At 40.9% G+C, this 20475-nt stretch overlaps 1 protein-coding gene across 1 annotated transcript in view; it reads left to right on the top strand.

The window, feature by feature from the left end:
• PSMB7 (proteasome 20S subunit beta 7) overlaps positions 1 to 20475 on the top strand; it is an 83973-nt gene that overhangs the window by 5393 nt on the left and 58105 nt on the right. The window contains exons 3-5 of the mRNA XM_063432362.1: positions 1903 to 2000; positions 4960 to 5100; positions 12442 to 12557. Of these exons, the coding sequence (XP_063288432.1) occupies positions 1903 to 2000; positions 4960 to 5100; positions 12442 to 12557 (355 nt within the window). The remainder of the gene's footprint in view (positions 1 to 1902; positions 2001 to 4959; positions 5101 to 12441; positions 12558 to 20475) is intronic.

Genomic DNA, 20475 nt, shown 5'->3' with positions numbered 1-20475 from the left:
GTCCCCCTAGTAGACATCACAGGACACCCAACTACTTGGAACTAGCCTCAGTGCTGTCTAAACTGACTGGTCAAAGTAGGGCTAGTTGAGTAGTCTAGTACACTTATCTATCCTAACAAAAAAAGCACTGGCTAGTAGTAGTGATAGTCTTACTCTCTTATTCCCTCCAAAAAATCTCCAAACAGGCCCCAGCTCCTCTTAACCTAATACAACACCCCAAACATAGTGAAGTGGAAATCAAAACGTGATTATAAAATCATCATCTTTTTCTGCCTGCCTGCCTAAGGCCTAAGGCAGGCAGGCAGAAAAAGATGATGATTTTATAATCACGTTTTGATTTCCACTTCACTATGTTTGGGGTGTTGTATTAGGTTAAGAGGAGCTGGGGCCTGTTTGGAGATTTTTTGGAGGGAATAAGAGAGTAAGACTATCACTACTACTAGCCAGTGCTTTTTTTGTTAGGATAGATAAGTGTACTAGACTACTCAACTAGCCCTACTTTGACCAGTCAGTTTAGACAGCACTGAGGCTAGTTCCAAGTAGTTGGGTGTCCTGTGATGTCTACTAGGGGGACTTATTTAGTCTCCTCAACTATCATTCATTGGTTCTAAACCAGTGACATCCTTTCACACTATCTACCTATACTATATGCTTATATAGGATACTCTACATTGTAGAAGCCGTCTATCCTATAATTGGGGGTTTCCCCTATTAGCATTTAATTATTCATGTGTGGCCATATGAGTTTTCATGTAACTCCTTATGTTACAGTACCCTTTAGTGTAACTCTGTGGAGACGTTTATGTCTCTATACCTCTATATGACTATACGGTTCTTGGTCCTGGCTGGCAATTAGTAGCCAGCGTGTCAGACTACCTGGAGGTTCCTTTTTACACTAATTCTCAGCATTTTGAATGCTACTGGGGAACCACATCATATATATCTTATTGCTGTTGGTCCTACTAGCATTTAGTGCCTTACTGATGGCCACATTTACCTGTATGCTACACTGCTTATTGCAGCACCCGCAAGTGTACATTTTGTTGAGACCCCATTGTCTCTATACTTCCATATGAGTACACACGATTGTGGTTCTACGCTGCACTCCCTAAGCTTTGTGTCATACTAGCATATGCTTCCTTAAACCAGCACCTTAGGGTTTGGTTTTATCTACGCATTAGCCGGTTAGTAGATTAGTCATTGTCTTCTACCACTTATATTCCCTATCATTGAGGTACATATCTAGTACACATTGGTCTAAGTTGATACCTCTCCCATTACTCCCTGAGCCCCTTAACATCTCCTCTTTTTGTTTTACCACTTTGGTGTTTTTCTATTTGCCTATTTAGTATTTTTTCGTTATGTTTTATTGATTGTTCATGATTATGTATACCTAATTAAAGATTATTATTTTAACAGACAGCAGAGCCTAGTATCTCACCGGTGTTACCTAGACCACTGGTCGTTGGTTTACACCATCTACTCTCTCTTTTTGTGTACAATACAAGGGTTACCCCCTATCGAGATACTATCTGGACACACTTATCGTATCCCCGCAAGGGGGTTATTTTCTTTTTTCTTTACTTCCCTTTATTTCAACGCCAAGATCCAGTCACTTTAGCCATTCGATCTGACTCCCTGACGTCATGCATATGCCTTGCAGCGCTGCATTCCTGTTTGACTTTAGTAGACTCCTGATATACTTGATTTGAGCTCTTTAAGCATAGCAATGTTTACTAAACACAATGCTTTAAATTTCAATGTTAAAACTAAGTGGACTACTGCATCCAGATAATTGGTGTCTGTAAAAAAGCATCAAGAGGGAGGAACCATGGTATGGTCAGCCTTCCAATCAGTTAAACTTTTTAATTCATAATTTTCATTATTTTTCTTTTTTTCTAGGATGGAGTAATTCTTGGAGCAGATACCAGAGCAACTGAAGGAATGATTGTAGCTGACAAAAACTGTTCAAAGATCCACTACATATCCCCCAATGTCTAGTAAGTCGTTTTTCATATTAACAGAAAGTTTCTCAGACTGTTTGATCCCAGACAGATTCATTATTAAAGGGTTAACCCATTGTTACCTGCTTTTTTTTTTGTCAACAATTAATGCTCTGAACTGGTGAGGATGGGTAGCAGTGAAGGTAGCAAAAAAAAAAAAAAAATATGGTCTAGGGAAGCGGAAGGCTTAACTGGAGGAGGGAAACAAACCCTTCCCTATGCCGAATTCCATCTGTTGTCAACGTGCAGTTCTTGCTGATGGCGGATGTATTTGTTTTGGACAGAATTGACAATTTGCTATACTAAGGGTATAATGAAATAAATATATATATTATTTATCTAATGTGATGCTAGGGGGGCATATTGTATACATACACTGATAAGCCACAACATTCAAACAACCTGCCTAATATCGTGCAAAACGTCTCTGATTTGTCGAGACATGGTCTCTACAAGACCTCTGCTTGTGTTCTGTAGTATCTGCCACTATCTGTATGTCCTACAAGGTGGGGTCTCCAAGGATCGGATTTGTTGTTCCAGCACATCCCACAGATGCTCAGTTGGATTGAGATATGAGAAATCTGGATGCCAAGACTACACCTTGAAGTCTTTGTCATGTTACTCAAGCAATTCCTGAACAATATTTGCAGTGTGTATTATTCTGATGAAAGAAGTCACTTCTATTAGGGAACACCATTGTCAAGAAGGGGTATACATGATCTGCAAGAATTTCTAGGTAGGAATAAGATCAGAGTAACATCCACGTGAATGCCAGCAGAACATTGCCCAGAGCATAACAATGCCTTCGTCGGTCTACCTTCTTCCCATAGTGCATCCTACTGCCATCTCTACCCATGATTAATTGAATCAGACAACCTCCTTCCATTGCTCAATGGTCCAGTTCTGACACTTAGGTCCATATTGAAGCTTTGTTCGGCAGTGAACAGGGAGTCCTCATGGGCACTGTGTGTTTTGACACCTTTCTATTATGGCCAGCATTAAAGGAGCACTATGGGGTCAGGAACCCAAACATGTATTCCTGACACTATAGGGTTAAAACCCATATCTAGCCACCCCGGTCTCCTCATGCCTCCCTAAATATAGTAAAATCGTACTTGTATTCAAGTCTGCAGATGCTTACTTTGTCCCTGTTTCCTTTAGACATGCCCACTGCCTGCTGACATCAGCAGAGGTGGTAGCCTGATCCAATCACAATGCTTCCCCATAGGATTGGCTGAGACTGACAAAGAGGCAGATCAAGGGCAGAGCCAGCACAATTCAAACACAGCCCTGGCCAATCAGCATCTCCTCATAGAGATGAATTGAATCAATTAATCTCTATGAGGAAAGTTCAGTGTCTGCATGCAGAGGGAGGAGACACTGAATGTTTTGATGCATTTTAGGCAGCCATGACCCAGGAAGGATCTCTAACAGACATCTTCGGAGTGGCCAGTGACGTTATCGCTAGACTGTAATGTAAACACTGCATTTTCTCTGAAAAGACCGTGTTAACAGCAAAAAGCCTGAAGGTAATGATTCTACTCACTAGAACAAATTCAATAAGCTGTAGTTGTTCTGGTGACTATTGTGTCCCTTTAAGTTTTTGAACATAATGAGGTACCGTAGCTCTTCTGTGTGATCAGATTAATTGCACTAGCCCTCATTCCCCCCATGCATCAGTAAGCCTTGGATGCCCATGACTCTGATGTTGGTTCACCGGTTGTCCTTCTTTGCACCACTTTTGGTAGGTATAAACCACTGTGTACAGGGAACGCCCCACAAGACTTGCCATTCTGAAGATGCGGACCCAGTCGTCTAGCCACCACTATTTAGCCCTTGTCAATGTCATCTTGATCTTTCCGCTTGCCCATTTGCCACTCAACTAGGAAGCTGACATCAAGAGAATGGTCAGAAAGTACTTCTGTGACCTGTTGTGCTTCAACAGTCTGACGCCAGCTACTTTCCATTGGACGCAGAAACCCTAAAGCAAGGAGGATAAATCTACTGGCAGAACACCAATGAAAAGCTTGTCTATTGTAGGCTAAACAAAATTGGTATTGGCTGACGGCTGGCTGGAAAATTGTTTCATTTAGTGATGAGTCAACCGTTTCCATTGCTGCAAATAATGGTACCTCATATGTAAGGTGGTATCCTAGTGAAGTATCAACATTGAAGTATCCATCATCTGTAATGATTGTCTTGTATGGCTGCAAATGGTGTTGGGAGACTGCATTGTTGATGGAATAATGAATGCAAGAAAATAGATTGGTATCCTAAAAAATAAAATGATACCTACTGCTGCTGTGTGATTCCCACATGGTAACTGTGTAACAAGACGACAATGGCCCTTGTCATCGAGCAATGACTGTGAAGAACCGGTATAGAACCAGAGGTGTTTGTTGTCTGGACTGGCCTGCCCCATCACCAGATTTGAACCCCCTTGAAAACTTGTGGGGGAAAGTAAGTGTGGAAGTTCAAAGAAGCAGACAAGAGTTAACTGAAAATATATAATTCACAGATGGCATTGGGTGATTTTTGTTAACTTAGTGAAAAACTAGTCCATTCAATGTCCAATATCCAATCAAATATTAACATGTAATGTGTTTTAATAAGTGTATTTAGATGACTTTTTTTTTTTTATTGTTTGCGGCTTGTTTATAAATAACTGATATGCTACATATTTGTCATAAGAAACAGAAGATGCATTTTCCACACGTGCTTAATTTTTATCTCATATTTTTGAAGTCATAAACTGATTAATCTTAAAGTCAGATTTGGAATCCTCATAAAATTTCATTTAATTAGGTATATAAATTAAGTTATTTACTATTATTTTATATGTTCTATTACTATTCAAATATGTTGAGTTCCATGTAGAGGCAGGTGTGTACACCTGTGTATAATGACATTTCATGGACTAAGTATAATTCCTAATTGTGAATCCTTTTATTTCTAGCTGCTGTGGGGCTGGAACTGCAGCTGATACAGAAATGACAACCCAAATGATATCTTCCAACATGGAGCTGCATTCTCTGTCTACAGGTCGTCTACCTAGGGTAGCTACTGCTAACCGCATGCTCAAACAAATGTTATTTAGGTAAGTAAAACAGAGGCCCATCAGATAGTTGCACATTTTATTTGAAAAAATGTAATATATATATATATATATATATATATATATATATATATTTTTATTTTTATTTTTTTTTTTTAACCATATAAGGCAGTTTGGGTATATAGATTTTGCCCATGCATTGTTACTGCTCAATTCAGTGCCATTTTGGACTTAAATCATTTAAAATAAAGGTTTAATTTCTAAACCAATCTTACAATAGAGTTCTGATGCCCTGCTTTGGTAATTGAATTCTAATCACACACAAGAGACTGCTGCAGGAAATGGATAGAACAGGGAGTAAGAAGTTCTAAATTAAACACTGTGCAATAACAATAGTTTAAAAAATAGGGGTGTGGCTGAACTGCCGAGGACACCGGTCGCAGAAACCTTGAGCTCCTCGCCTCAAACGACGACAAATAGACTAAAAATCCCCCAAAACTGCCCACGGACCCCCAAACTACGGCGACAGAGATCCCCCTACAGCACAGCACTATGGGGAAAAAAAATAAAAAACCGGGACCAGACAAACATACCTCTGAGAGGACGATCGGCGATATGTGGAGGCAAGCACGAGGCACGTTGGAGCCTAACATGGCGGCCCTCCACGGCGGCTGTTCCGATTTCTCGGACGATTTGTCTGGAGACGCTGAGGACGATTACATAACAGCTCCGGCCATCGCAAGAAGGGCCAAACCAGCGGGTTCCGACAGGGAGCTGGTAACCACAGGGGTCATGAAGGCACTATTGGCTGACCTACAGAAAAATATTCTGGCAGATGTAACAGCCCTCAGGGGAGAATTGCAGGGCATGACAGGCCGCATTAACACTCTAGAGACAACGTCTAAGGGGCACCAGCAGGACCTAACGACCCTGCAACAGGCAGTACTGGACCTACAAAAACAGACCCAGATATATGAACGCCGCTATGCTGCCCAAGAAGACAGCAGGAGAAGGCAGAATCTGAAGGTCAGAGGGCTCCCGGACGAGATACCCGAGACCGACCTACCGCAGGTGGTACGGCGTATGATAGCCGCCATATTGCCAAACGACCAGGCCAGGACCATCACCCCGGCTGACCTATTTCGAACCCAGAAACCTCCCAAGGCTCCACCAACGGCTACGAGAGACACTGTAATCACTTTCCGAAGCGTTAAAGACAAAGCGACGATTCTCTCGGCCCTCCGAGGTAAGACCCCTTTGCAGTTTGAAAACAGGGGTCTGACCTTTTTCGCTGACCTGTCCGGCAGCACCCTGGCCTGGCGCAGGACACTTCAGCCGCTCACCACACTGCTCCAACAGCACAGAGTGTCATACCGCTGGCGGAACTCCAGAGCTCTCAGTGTGCAGAAAGGTACGGCATCTCATTTGGTGCATGGCATAGAAGAAGCCCCTGACCTCCTGCGGACACTGGGCATACCACAGACCTTGCTCATCCGGGAACGACCTCTCCACCCATCCACCCCAGCACAGGCCTGGGACCCGGCCAAAATCAACCCCTTTGTTCCGAGAGGTTTAACCCCGGAATCCTACGCGGCGGTCACCACCTGAAGACGGCACCCCAGGTACTATATACCCTATGGACACTGCATGTAAGTTACCCCGATGATCCTTGCCGAGACACTTAACCTGAAATGTAGCCCACACATTATTTGTAACCCTGGACTGCAGCGACCCGCGCTCACCACTACGGCCAGTCTACGTGGCAACCATCCTTTCCGGGATGACTGACTCCCCCTGAAACGCACTTGCGGCTTAGTCAGTGGCCCCCGCGCAGAACCTTTAATTACCAGGACTAACTGGACAGCTTGTACCAGGCCACAATGGCCTACTCCCAGTGCTCACCGGATGACATCACCTAACCCGCTATGCTATGGTCGGCTTTCAAAACTCCTACCCACGGGACCTGACAACATAGCCCGACCCTTCGGATCTAGAGAACTGTCCCTCCACGGACTATTTCTCCCCTATTAGTATATCGATGTAATATTCAGATAAAAAGCATTCTATAGAGTCTATCCTGATATTGTCTGCCCTGAGTACATACAGCGTGCTCTCCACCTATAATAGGCATGCCAAACGTGTACCCACTCCAGCATATGTGACTCCGAAATTGTATATGTTCTATTATTGCTAAGTTCTACTTTCTTCGTTCCATCCCACACGCAGTGACCTAGCTAATTTGTTTTACAGAGTTAATATGTTAAGTTTTGATGTACAGTGAAAATCTTTCTGCGCACTATGTGTCTAAGCAGGGGGCCTCACAGGGCATACATTGCACTGTGATGTGGGTCAATTGAGGGCTCCATATCCAGAATCAGGACCATTCCACACTCTTAACACATGTCGTGCTTCTACCATGCACGCCCTTTGCCTACCTGATAGGAACACGTTGGTATCTATAAACATAATTGGGGATGGCCTCTGGCATCCCTCTTAGCCTATGGGACTGACATATGGACACAAACCATGTTTAACAAGCAGAGCAGCGACATGCAGAGCTCCACATAAGGGGAGCACATTATGCATTCCTCACATTTGACCATAGCTTGCTCTAAGATACATTGCCCATCCTGATAACGCACCCACCCTGCCCTGACAAGCATACCGTACGAAAGGAGCGGAGCAGCAGTACCATTCTCAAACAAGGCAAATGTTACTCCTGCTCATAAGCATCCGCAAACCTCCCCTGAACGCAGTTTTCTCTACTGACTACACTCCACGCACTGCACCAGCACAGGGGGCACCCCCACGACCGACACTACACAGGTACATAAACCCCAGCAGAACTCTACACGGCGCACAATCACACAGTAAACCGAAACGTTACTCACTAACACCCTGCCACTCACATAATCTAGATCACAATGCAAAACAAGTTTATGTACACCTCAGTCTGGACCCCAACTACCACCCACTCATATGACCCACAAGTACCAACAGCTAGACACACAACTCCCGCTAGGAATGAACAAGCTTAGTTTGAATATTTTGCTTGCCGATAGGCTTGTATATAATTTGAATGTCCATTATTGTTATTTCATGTTCTAAAAAAAAAAAAGTGCTGTACTACTGACATTTCACAACAAACTTGATCGCAACCTTACTGTATTGTATCCCCTTTTTCACTTGAAAATGTCACTGTGAACTTTGTTAACTTTATATGCTTATTACTTAACCTTGTTAAATAATATGTGGTGTAATATGCGCCGAGCTACGCATTACGTTTTGCTCATCTCTATAGCAAACAATTCTATGCATGAGCCTCCTTATAACCGTGCTACCGCACCATGACCGCGGCTAATAGCGCAAACCAACTACAGTTTTATGACACATCGCTCTACCTAATCGTGTACCCCACCTGTCCTGTTAACTGAGCAGGGAAAGGTGCTTGTAATAGCGATGCAGCTATGCATTCTAGAATACCTATGTAATATGACACCATACTATAGTGACCACCCACCCAAGCACTGTTAGCATTATTAGCCTGAAACCAACGCTTTAACCTTTAGGCCTACTCGTACGTTATTTTAGTTGATGTTTATTAATTCGTTAAATCTTGCATGCCTCTAGCTCAAACATTCGTCAATCTGCATGTCTATATCAACATACTGTTCATATATTGCCTCGGCAATCTGCTTATCTTTACCAACCTACTGTTCATATACGGCCTCACAACGTATAAGCTTGTTCTCACTAAAAAAAAAAATGTGCACTGTTTTAATGCCATGACTGTATAGTAACTGTGTAATGCTTCGCTTTCCGAACGCTGTTGTGGCGAGGAAAGATGTCTGTTACCTTTCATGCACGCAAAAATAAAGAATTAAAAAAAAAAAAAAAACCTTTTTTTTTTTCAGGAAGTAAGTAGGAAAGCTGTATGAGGCACAGCCGGGGAGGCATCGTTAGCATAAACAAAAAGTGATTTAACTCCTAAATGGCAGAGAATTGAGCAGTGAGACTGTAAGGGCACAATCAAAACCACTTCATTAAAGGACCACTATAGTGCCCTGCGGGTGCCCCCACCCTCAGGGACCCCCTCCTGCTCTGCGGAGAGGAAAGGGTAAAAACTTACCTTTATTCCAGCGCCGGACGGGGAGCTCTCCTCCTCCTCTCCGCCTCCGATCCTCCCTTTCGGCTGAATGCGCATGCGCGGCAAGAGCTGCGCGCGCATTCAGACGGTCGCATAGGAAAGCATTTACAATGCTTTCCTATGGACGCTTGCGTGCTCTCACTGTGATTTTCACAGTGAGAATCACGCAAGCGCCTCTAGCGGCTGTCAGTTAGACAGCCCTAGAGGATTTAGAGGCTGGATTAACCCTTTATATAAACATAGCAGTGGTCCTTTAAGCAAACTATTTATTTTTGTTCCTAGAATGTCTTTTTATTTTTTTTAAGCATTAGTAAAGTGAAATTCACTGCTCATGGATTTAAGCAATGCTTCCCAAAGAAAATCTACTCATTAAAGGGATACTATAGTGCAAGTAATACAAAGTTGGTAATAAAGGTGGTAATAAAAAAGGGTTGAAAGAAACACATTATTTGCTTACCTGATCTCAGTGGTGATGTCCCTCGGTGCTGAGTTGTGGCTCCGTCTCCTTGAATCAATGTTTTCCCGTGGAAAAATAACTGACGCTGGATGTCCTCATGCACAGTGTGAGGACGTCCAGCGTCAGTTACCAGACCAAAAGTTCATTGATAGCCAGGAAGCGCCTCCAGTGGCTGTATTGTAGACTGCCACTGGAGGCAGTCTTAATACTGCAATGTTTCCATGAATGACCTGTGGGTCACCAGCAATTCTGCCCAGTGCATATATTTAAATGCTTTTAAAATCATGTAGTGTGAATATTAATATAGGAACAAACCATGTATTCCGAACATTATAATGTTCTCTTACCAGTTCAGGTGTCCGGCCCACATCTGAGTGTTTAAAAGGTAAGTAAGTACCTTTCTTTCCTTACTGCCCTGGTCTTGCTGTGGCTGCTCTGCCTCCCTGGGTGAGATTATCAGTGTTCACGATCTCATCCATTCTAATGATTCACCATATGGAAATATTGGAAGGCTACTGTGCATTCGTGACAAATCACTGCGCCAATTAAATGTGGCTCTAGGAGCATCATTTGAATTGGGACAAATCCTGGCTTGGTTCTCACACGTCTAATTGCTGTCTTTAACAGGTGTGTTTAACCCTGCAATGGAAGTATTGCAGGTTATGCAAAGCTGCAATGTTTTAGATTGCAAAGTTTAAACCAAAAATACCTTTTTATTTATTTCCCCTCCTCTGTCTACTGAAGCTAATATTGGACATACTGCAGCAGCTATTCATTTATTGAGAATTATAGTTTTGTGAAAGGAGCTTGAGTTGATTACATTTTTAAATGCTAGGAGAGCCAGGCACTCATTGTGAAAATAAATAAATAATTAAGTTATTGCTAATTTAATCAGTCAGCTGGAGCAGAAACCCCTTTCAGACCAGGAGGAGGTTTCACTAATCAAACGCCTTACAGACTTCTGTTTTTCTGTCTGAATTTACATTTTACAGACCTATCCCGCAGAGGTTTGTGAGATCTTATAGTTTTAAATCCTCGGATATGATGAATAGACTACTGATTAAAGGAGCACTATAGGGTCAGGAACACAAACATGTATTCCTGACCCCATCGGGTTAAAACCACCATCTAGCCACCGTGGTCCCCTCATGCCTCCCTAAATATAGTAAAATCGTCCTTGTATTTAAGTCTGCAGCTGCTTACTTTGTCCCTGTTTCCTTTAGACCTGCCCACTACCTGCTGACATCAGCAAAAGTGGTAGCCTGATCCAATCACAATGCTTCCCCTTAGGATTCGCTGAGACTGACAAAGAGGCAGATCAGGGGCAGAGCCAGCATGATTCAAACACAGCCCTGACCAATCAGCATCTCCTCATAGAGATGAATTGAATCAATGAATCTCTATGAGGAAAGTTCGGTGTCTGCATGCAGAGGGATAAGACACTGAATGTTTGGATGCATTTTAAGCAGCCATGACCCAGGAAGGATTTCTAACAGACATCTTAGGAGTGGCCAGTGAAGTTATCACTAGGCTGTAATGTAAACACTGCATTTTCCTGAAGGTGATGATTCTACTCACCAGAACAAATTCAATAAGCTGTAGTTGTTGTGTTGACTATAGTGTCCCTTTAAGCATGCAATGTAGTTTCTGTGATTATACATCTGACAAGCACAGCTTGCATTTGTTAGCGGAATATCGGAACAGCATTGACATATGCCACTCCACTCTGAAGCAGTTGCACTGGCAGTAAGTTGACGTGTCGTCATCATTGATCAGCATGTTGATGGAAGCGATTGGCTGAATTCTACATTAGTGTAACACACACAAAGTGTAGATCATGGTGACTCTGTTCCGTTGGAGAACAGGTTGATGTTAATTAACATCTTCGTAACCTGTTAAATATCTAATTTATCACTATACAAAAGAAAACCAGTCTTGAAGGGTTTACTTTAAGAGTATTTCTCCTTTTTGAAATTGAATTGCTTCTCTTTGTGTTCATTTTTCTGAAAGGCAGAGTAATCTAGAGAGAGGCTCTGCATGGCAGCTCCACCATGAAATATTTATACAGATTGTAATATTGAAGCAATTTAATTCTGCTAGGAATTTTCTGCAGCTCTAGGCACACACGGTACATTACGGTGAGAAAGCAAATAGGAAAAAGTATATCATTTTACATTTTTAAGAAAAGGAGATCTGGGTGTCTGCCTCTGGCTTAGTGTCAAACATCAGGCTTTTGCAAATCAATTAGATTGGTCTTCTTTGTTGTCAGAGACTTTGTAAAAAGGTGTCAAGCAAAAAATAACTTTGTGATTTGTACAGATAAGAAATCTGTTATTTCTTATTAAGATAAGTCTGTTGCCTTGTTAAATGATTTAGAAGCTTTTGTATATCGTTGTCTGTTTAAGTCTTATGCTGGTAAAAAAAAAAAAGTTCATACAAGTGTGTTTGTAAAACCTATTCAATCTTTCTTTGAGCTGATTGTTTTTTTTTCACTATGTTCACTATCTTATTGTTTTTCACTATGCATACTTATAGAAGACATTCTAGCAAGATGTTCTGTTGTATTCACTGGAATACTCAATTAGTGAGTCTATGTAGTCTCTGTGTATGTCCTTCAAGTTGACAAAACTAGTTATTAAATTTAAGTACCGTATTTTTAAAAAAAATGTTACATCTCTTTTTTTTTTTTTTTGCCCATTGGACTTTATTTTATTTTTTGGGACGTTTTGTAATAATTGTAACTCCAATTATAACCTTAAGCTATATTATCTACCCACAGGTATCAAGGTTATATTGGAGCTGCCCTGGTATTAGGAGGAGTGGACTGTACAGGACCTCACCTGTACAGTATTTATCCTCACGGTTCAACTGACAAGCTTCCCTATGTCACCATGGGTAAGTGACTTTTGTAGACATGTAAACTCCTATGATTTACCTTGCTGAATGTGTCCCCACCCCCTTCCCCTTCCCCTTTCTATTTACCAATTTCTCTTTTCAAACATAAATGAAAGCTAATTTAGTTTAATATGAGCAGTAAATTTCCAATTTGAATAGAGGATACATTTGATTGCATTGCACTATTACTATTCTATTTTATATTAAACACAGCCTCCAGCGTGGTTCTTTCCAGTTCTCTTCCATCAATGCTTTTCTGTGGGGACTTCCGTGTTTATGTGACAGTTTTACTCGGCCTTTAAATCACAAGCTCTTCCAGTGGCTGTTGGTGTAACAGCCACTGGCTGTGTGTTTAATCTTTCAAGATAAACACTGTTGTATCTATAAATGAGCAGTGTTTTACTTTGAATGAATAAATTGAAAGGACCACTGCATACAGGAAACTTCACTGACATTAAGTGGCCTGGGTGACTTGAGTGCTACTTTCAGGGCCACTGTAGAAGAAATTGTGCATTGACTACCCTGCTTCCCCCAATGTGTAAGTAGTCATATTGTTTTTAGGTCTGCCAGGTGCAACTTCCCACCTTTCGGAGAGCCACACTCTCTCTGCCTGAGCTAAGCCCAGTGGTGCATGGCTTACCACATTGGATGAGAGCGATTAGTTGACACTCTCAGCCTATGAGCTGGCTCTGCATAGCAAGAAAAAGAGAGATGGGGTAACACACTGCGGACCTAGGTTCAGAGTAACCCCTTAAGGACACATGACATGTGTGACATGTCATGATTCCCTTTTATTCCAGAAGTTTGGTCCTTAAGGGGTTAACTACTGACAGTGTAGGTGGAAACCAGGTCTCTCTTGGGATCGTGACCATTACAGTGTGCTATATACAGAGTGGCCAATAAGTCCCTACCCATCCATATATCTTGTGTATCCAGTGTATCTGTGTGCTGGATGGGTAGGGACTTATGCGCCACACTGTAGGTTATGGTACTTGGTGTATTCTTTTAATTAGTATTTGTTTTTTCTATTTTTGCTATCAAATCTGTATTTGTTTAATCCTCTTAAAGCGGCACTGTCACCATCATTGCAGATTTTCTGGTGGCCAGAGGCCAGGCAAATGTGAGTTCTACTTGCCTGAATATGTCCCTTGCGCGCCTTCATCTTCTCCCGGCGGGTCTGCTTCAGCGTGCGTGAGAGTACAGCATTGAGGTCTATGGAGGATCCCTCCACATATAAAGCCAATTTCCCTTCAGCCATCTCTGGTAATGGCTGGGGCAATTGACACTTCTATATGGCGGTAGCTCCTCCCACTGTTTAGAAGTGTCAGGCATAGGACGTCTACAGAGAAAAGTAGTCCCTACTTTTTTGCAGTATATCGAATGACTGGGTTGGAATTTCAGTATGGGTATTTCACAAAGATTTTATCTTCATGAAATACTCATTTTTTTCTTTTTTTTTTTAGTGTGAGGAGAGGTGACAATGCCGCGTTAACAATTGTCAAGCCTCCGGTGGATCTCATCCCTTTTAGTGAATGAATAAAACAGCAGCAGGTGCTATTTATACAAATGGAAAGATATATATATATATATATATATATATATATATATATATATATATATATATATATATAAATTTTATTATTTTTTTATTTATTATTCATTCAGCTGTACCCTACTCATCTTGTGTCTCTTCCTCATGGACGGTGATGGAACAAAGATGCAATTTCTGTTTGCATTGATTTGTATGTGGCATTAATTTAAAAAAAAAAAAAAAAAACAGTGCCTCCTTTATCATTTCTTTTGCATTTAGGGTGTCTCAGTGCCAGACTTGATGTGCTGCTACTTTTAAAAAATGTCCTTCTTTTTTTATTTTGTATTTTATTATGTACATATGCAAAATAATGTTATCTAAAATAGGTTTATCATTTCAGTTAATTTACATTTTGTAATCTGATGTTGTGACTACTTAAGTATAGTATTCAATAGATGAGTGTGTCTGTTAATGGGTGAGCAGGTGATGCGTTGGTTTAAATGCGGCTGTAGAAAATCTCAGGATGTGGTTTCAATGTGTGTCTGCTGTTACTTCATTTAACCACTAGATGATACCATTGTACAACAAATGGTGCCATCTTCAGCACATTATGGCTGTTCGCCTCTTTTGCAACCTCCACACAAGCTATAACATGTTGCTTCTAAGAATGTTTTTTTTTTTTTTTTAAATAATCCAGCAGAACCAATATTAAGGTTTCAAATATTGACAAATAAGTTGACACTTTGTATGAATTATTTATTCATTTATAAAATATTTTACTAGGAAGGATAGATTGAGATTTCTCTTGTTTTCAAGTATATCCTGAGCACACATACATTTTCTCCAGTGTATCAGTCTTGTCTAGTGGATGTCTGCACTTGCCAATAATTGTTTCCATTACACTGTCCTTTATAATGTTGTTTATATTGGTCCTGTCTGTATATTAAAACAAATTGTGTTCTTCAGAACCTAGTACATAGTTAAATAGGCTGAAAGGACATGCATCCATGAAGTTCAGCCTTTCTCAAATCTGTTTTTGCTGTTGATCCAAGAGAAGGCAAAAAAAATCACTAGACAAAAAAAAAAACACTAGCGTGTTGAAATAACCCATAGGAAAGCAGCGAATCAATCCTTTCCTATGGGGAAGGCTCAGTGTAGGTGCAGCGGTTGTGCATTACGTTTCCCTGGACTGCCGATGGCAGCGGAGGAGTCAGATAAAAAATCCTTCTTGACCCCAGAATAGCACTCAGATGTCTCCTTTGATCAAGAAGCTGTTACCCCACGTATTAAAAATTATATCAATCAATATTATGTTTTTGCATGTATTCATTCAGTTGCCGTTTAAACATCTGTACAGACTGTTAAAACTACCTCTTCAGGCTGAGAAGTACACATTCTTTAACCCCTTAAGGACACATAACAACATGTGTGACATGTCATGATTCCCTTTTATTCCAGAAGTTTGGTCCTTAAGGTGTTAAACCCCTCTACAGTGAAGTCATGTCCTGCACACATTGTATTACTTTACAGAGTTTTGTCATCTGCAAACACTGAAACATGACTTTCAATGCCTATTTCAAATTCATTTATGTTGAATAGAAGTGCTTCAAGAACAGAACCCTGAGGGACACCACTTATTACTTTTGTCCACCTTGAAGATTACCATTAATGACAACTCTCTGTACTCTATCTTTAAGCCAGTGCCCTATACAAGAACTATATATATATATATATATATATATATATATATATATATAATTATCTAGACCAATTTATTTAAGTTTGAACACTAACCTTTGTGTGGAATCATATTGAATGCCTAAGCAAAAAACAAGAAGTTCAAATCCACTGCAACACCCTGATCTATACTTATACTTACTTCTTCGTAGAATGCAATTAGGTTGGTTTGACATGACCTATGTTTCATAAAATCGTGCTGATTATTGCCAATAACAAATTTCTTCCCAATGAATGCCTGAATACTATCCCTTAATAACCCTTCAAATACTTTCCCAGCCATAGAAGTTAAGCGCACAGGTCTATAATTTCCAGACAAAGATTTTGAACCCTTCTTGAATATAGGAATCACATCTGCCTTCCTCCCATGGTATCAATAATTCCAAGTCAATGCAATATATGCATGCATTGATTCACGGTGACTTTTCTTATTGCAGAAGAAAACAAATTGATATCTTGAATCTCAACAACCTGAATGTGGTCCTTGTTGGTTATATTTTGTATATTATATACTCTCCTTTTTTATGCTGAATTAACTTTGCATCTTTTTAGTCTTGTTTTAAAGGAACACTCAGAGCTTCGAAATGAAGTCCCTGGCATCTGATTTCATGAAACCGTTCATGAAACCGTTCATGTTAGCCCCAAAATCTTGAATCTAAGGCCCCTGCCCTTCTGCTTCTCTCTGATTCAGAAACCATAAAGCACCAGACATGGGTGCCGCTAATTAGCTGAGATAGTCAACTGGTGCTCTAAGCACCTGAAGGTACCACCTGGTATACTAAAAACTTCATTCCTTTGGTGCCCAGAGTGTTCATTTAGATACTAATGAATAAAGTGAGACCCCAATATTGCTTATTTGTTTGTAGTCTAACTCAAAACCACTCCCACCAGTATTGCCTGGTGAATAACACAATTCCCAGAATGCACATTAGTTAAGAGATGTGTGTGCAGCCCTCTATTAGCCAGCAGGAAGAAAGTTGTAAGTAAACATTATTCTTCATATTTAATTCAGATTTTGCTAGTACACGCTATTATGTAAATTCTAAATACTTCATGAAGCAAATCTTATCCATATGTTTTTGGATGACAAATTCACTTAAAGGGTTACTCCAACTACCAAGACAACATCTGCTTTTCGATGTTATGACAGTAGGAGTCTGAGTGTGCATGTGAATTGTAAGTCCTTTTTCAGGTATGTAGGCCTGCAGACAGACAGTCCTTTTTCAGGAAGTGTGTAGGCAGGCTGGTTAAGTCACTGCCGGGGAGTGCCTAGGGCTACGTATTGAGAATAATTAAACTCCTAAACAGCAGAGAGTTTAGCAATTATGCTGCAGGGGTTTTTATCTTTAAAATAGTTCATTACACAAAGGCTGTTTTAGCTTCTTAGTTCCCAAACTAAAGCAATCTAACTATGCATAATGAAATATTGTTATAATTACAAGTTATGTGGATAGATCATTCTAACAGAGTCAAACTTCCAAAGTTTTGGAAGTGTAATTTAATTATTTGGTTTTAAAAGCCACTTCATATATCTTTTGTATTCATGAATTGCAAATAAATTGTAAAAAACAAAACATGACTTCATTTTGTTTGCTTCAGATCTATAAAACTTGATGGAAAAAAAATCTGTATTTAACCTTACCTTTTCACTTTTAAGTGAATAACCCGCTTCTGACAGTCTGCTCAGATTAGTGCAGCTCTCCTGAGCAAAGTGTAATGATAGTGCTAGGGAGCATGTAAGTTTTAATACATTTTGTTGTAACCTTCAGATTTGGAACATGTAAAATAGATGTTGTTTTTCTGCTAGTAACACAGCATTTCTCACACTCTTTCTTGTTTAAACAGATAATTAGGCTGTTTGGGCATACCAGAATTGCTGTGTAAGGTTCTAAGATGATGGAAAGATGTAGCAGTGTACAAAATGCTGATACTCACAAAGTGTCTTAATGTCTTCTGTCATTAATGAGCCAAAGTTCCTAATTAATCTTCTGGACGCTAGTTTCTACATATCCCGAATTTTCTCTAATCATTTATAAGGTCTTTCAATGAATATTACCAGTATACATGACTATACAATTATAATACTAATGTGTTTTAAAGGGGCACTATCATATGTAAAACAAATTACTAACTGCAATGTTTTATTTATTTAATTTATTTTAATAACAAGCTATAAATACACTGAATTTATTTTAACAAATAAACATTGTTTGCCAGTCTGTCATGGCACAGAGCATACCTCGCAAATAAATTTATCCCCATACATGCAAGTAATGCTTATAGGACATATACATGTACACCAACATATTTCTCTGCAGATGCTCAAGCAAAGATCAGCATGTTTGGAACTCTAGATGCCAACCTAGGCATAAGCATAAGTGCTGGTGAGGTAAGTGTGGTTTACACACTAACACCAGTGAGCACTTCCGTAGCAAATGAGGAGCTGTCACTTTTATGAAAAACTTGGAAAGATTTGCTGTTTTTGTTTCCAAGTACTACCTGGGATCCAGTAGTTATTACCCAACTTAATGCAATTCATTTTATTGATTTCAGTAGAATTATCAGTTAGGTTGGCCTTGCCAGAAACATATACAAGAGTACTTCATGAGAAAAGCAAGAAAGAAAAAGAGGATGGGATGAGATGCTAGCAGATACTTTCAAAAAGCCTAATAATAGTCTGTGTGTGTATTCCGTTATTTAAAATAAATTAATTTGCATTTTTTTTAATCTGTCAGCATTGCCCTAAATTTTTGACAGTGTTATGTGTTAGGCCTGCTGAGAGGTGTCTATTAATACATTGTGTTTACTGATCGTAGCCTGACTATGTAGCTTTGCTCTGTGGTCAGTGAATCCATAGGAGGTGCTGCTGCACCATTTCTGAAAAAAAAAAATTTTCTCCAAGAATTTGCAGGGAATAATATAGTATGTTAGGAAACAAAAGATTTTTCCTGGGGCTACCAAAGCTCTTATTTTTGCTGGTTGTTATAATCTTTAAAGGGACATTGAAATGGTTTGGGTGCAATTACCCTGTCACTGTTAACCCTGCAATTTAAACATTGCAGGTTTAGAAAAATTGCACTGTTTACATTGCACTGTTTACATTGCACTGTTTACATTGCACTGTTTACATTGCACTGTTTACATTGCACTGTTTACATTGCACTGTTTACATTGCACTGTTTACATTGCACTGTTTACATTGCACTGTTTACATTGCACTGTTTACATTGCACTGTTTACATTGCACTGTTTACATTGCACTGTTTACATTGCACTGTTTACATTGCACTGTTTACATTACCTCTAGCAGCTGTCTACCAGATAGCCACTAGAGGTGCTTCCTGGAGTTTCACAGAGTTTGAATTGATGCTACATGTCCTCATGCTTTGCATGAGAACGTCCAGCGTGTTGAAGTAACCCATAGGAAAGCAGCGAATCAATCCTTTCCTATGGGGAAGGCTCAGTGTAGGTGCAGCGGTTGTGCATTACGTTTCCCTGGACTGCCGATGGCGCCGGAGGAGTCAGATCCATGCACGAGAGACATCAGTACAGAAATCAGATGTTTAAAATGTTGAAACCCTTCAATTGGCAGGAGCCTGGACAATCATTTTAGTGCATAGGTACCCTAGCATTTTTTTTGTTTTCCTAATGTTATAGTGTCCCTTTAATTTTTGAAACCATATAAAGATTTAATATTCAGAAAAATAACTTTGCATATTAGTTAAGCAGTTTATATCAGAATTAATTTTATTCTACACCATTAGAAATACATAGATAATGGGGGGGCGGAGCTTGACTCCAAGCGGACCAGACGTACCTGCCAAGAGCTCCTGCGTCTGGGGCCAAGATTCGGGGTGTACTGCCCAACCACTTGGTGACACTGGCTGCAAACAGCAATCACCCTGACCGGAGGACACCACTGCACCCAGGGATACCCGACTCGAGGTTCCCCAAGCCTGTGTGTCCAAATCGAGGCTTGTGGCCTAAACCAGTGGGAGCCGCGGAGAGACGACCGCTTTCCCGGTTCTCTGGCTTGCGGAGGGGCGCTCACTCATCGCTAGCCCTCCCCTCCCCCCTTGGGACCGGGGGGGATATCCCGGTCCTCCACAGAGTACTCAACAAAACGTTGCTGGGAAGCAGGGTGTCGGGGGTATCCGGCAACCAAAACCCTCCAAGCTGTCCGCACGAGGCCCACAAGTTAAGATGGCCGCCGACATGTCATACATGACATGGGCCCACTTTGAAGAGCGCATTGAAAAAGCCTTTAAACTCCTGTGGTCTCGACTACGTGCTGCCATCAAGAGGCAATCGAAATGAGACTTACCTCCACAGACAGCGGAAAATCAGACATCAGCAACACGGCCAGCACTGGCAGGCACATTCACAGTGCAGTCGGCTCAATGGAGGGGAGGAAGGAGGAATACGGTGCCTCCACTCTACAGGCGCCACTCCAAGATCTGCCGCCACCCACCTAGACCTCAGCCCACGCGGGGACATATACCCAGGCACTGCTTACAAATCCAGGTACTCTATACTCAACGACAATGCCAGCTACAAGCAGGAGGGTCCCAGGATTCCATCCAAACTGAGGGAAGCGAACGGACTGTACTGGACTGTATCAGAGTATGGGGCTGGTGGGGTGGCCTTGTA

Source organism: Pelobates fuscus, chromosome 9 (genome assembly GCF_036172605.1).
Source record: "Pelobates fuscus isolate aPelFus1 chromosome 9, aPelFus1.pri, whole genome shotgun sequence".
NCBI lineage: Eukaryota > Metazoa > Chordata > Amphibia > Anura > Pelobatidae > Pelobates > Pelobates fuscus.
Note: the sequence above shows the minus strand (reverse complement) of the source record. Positions and strands in the feature narration are given on the sequence as shown.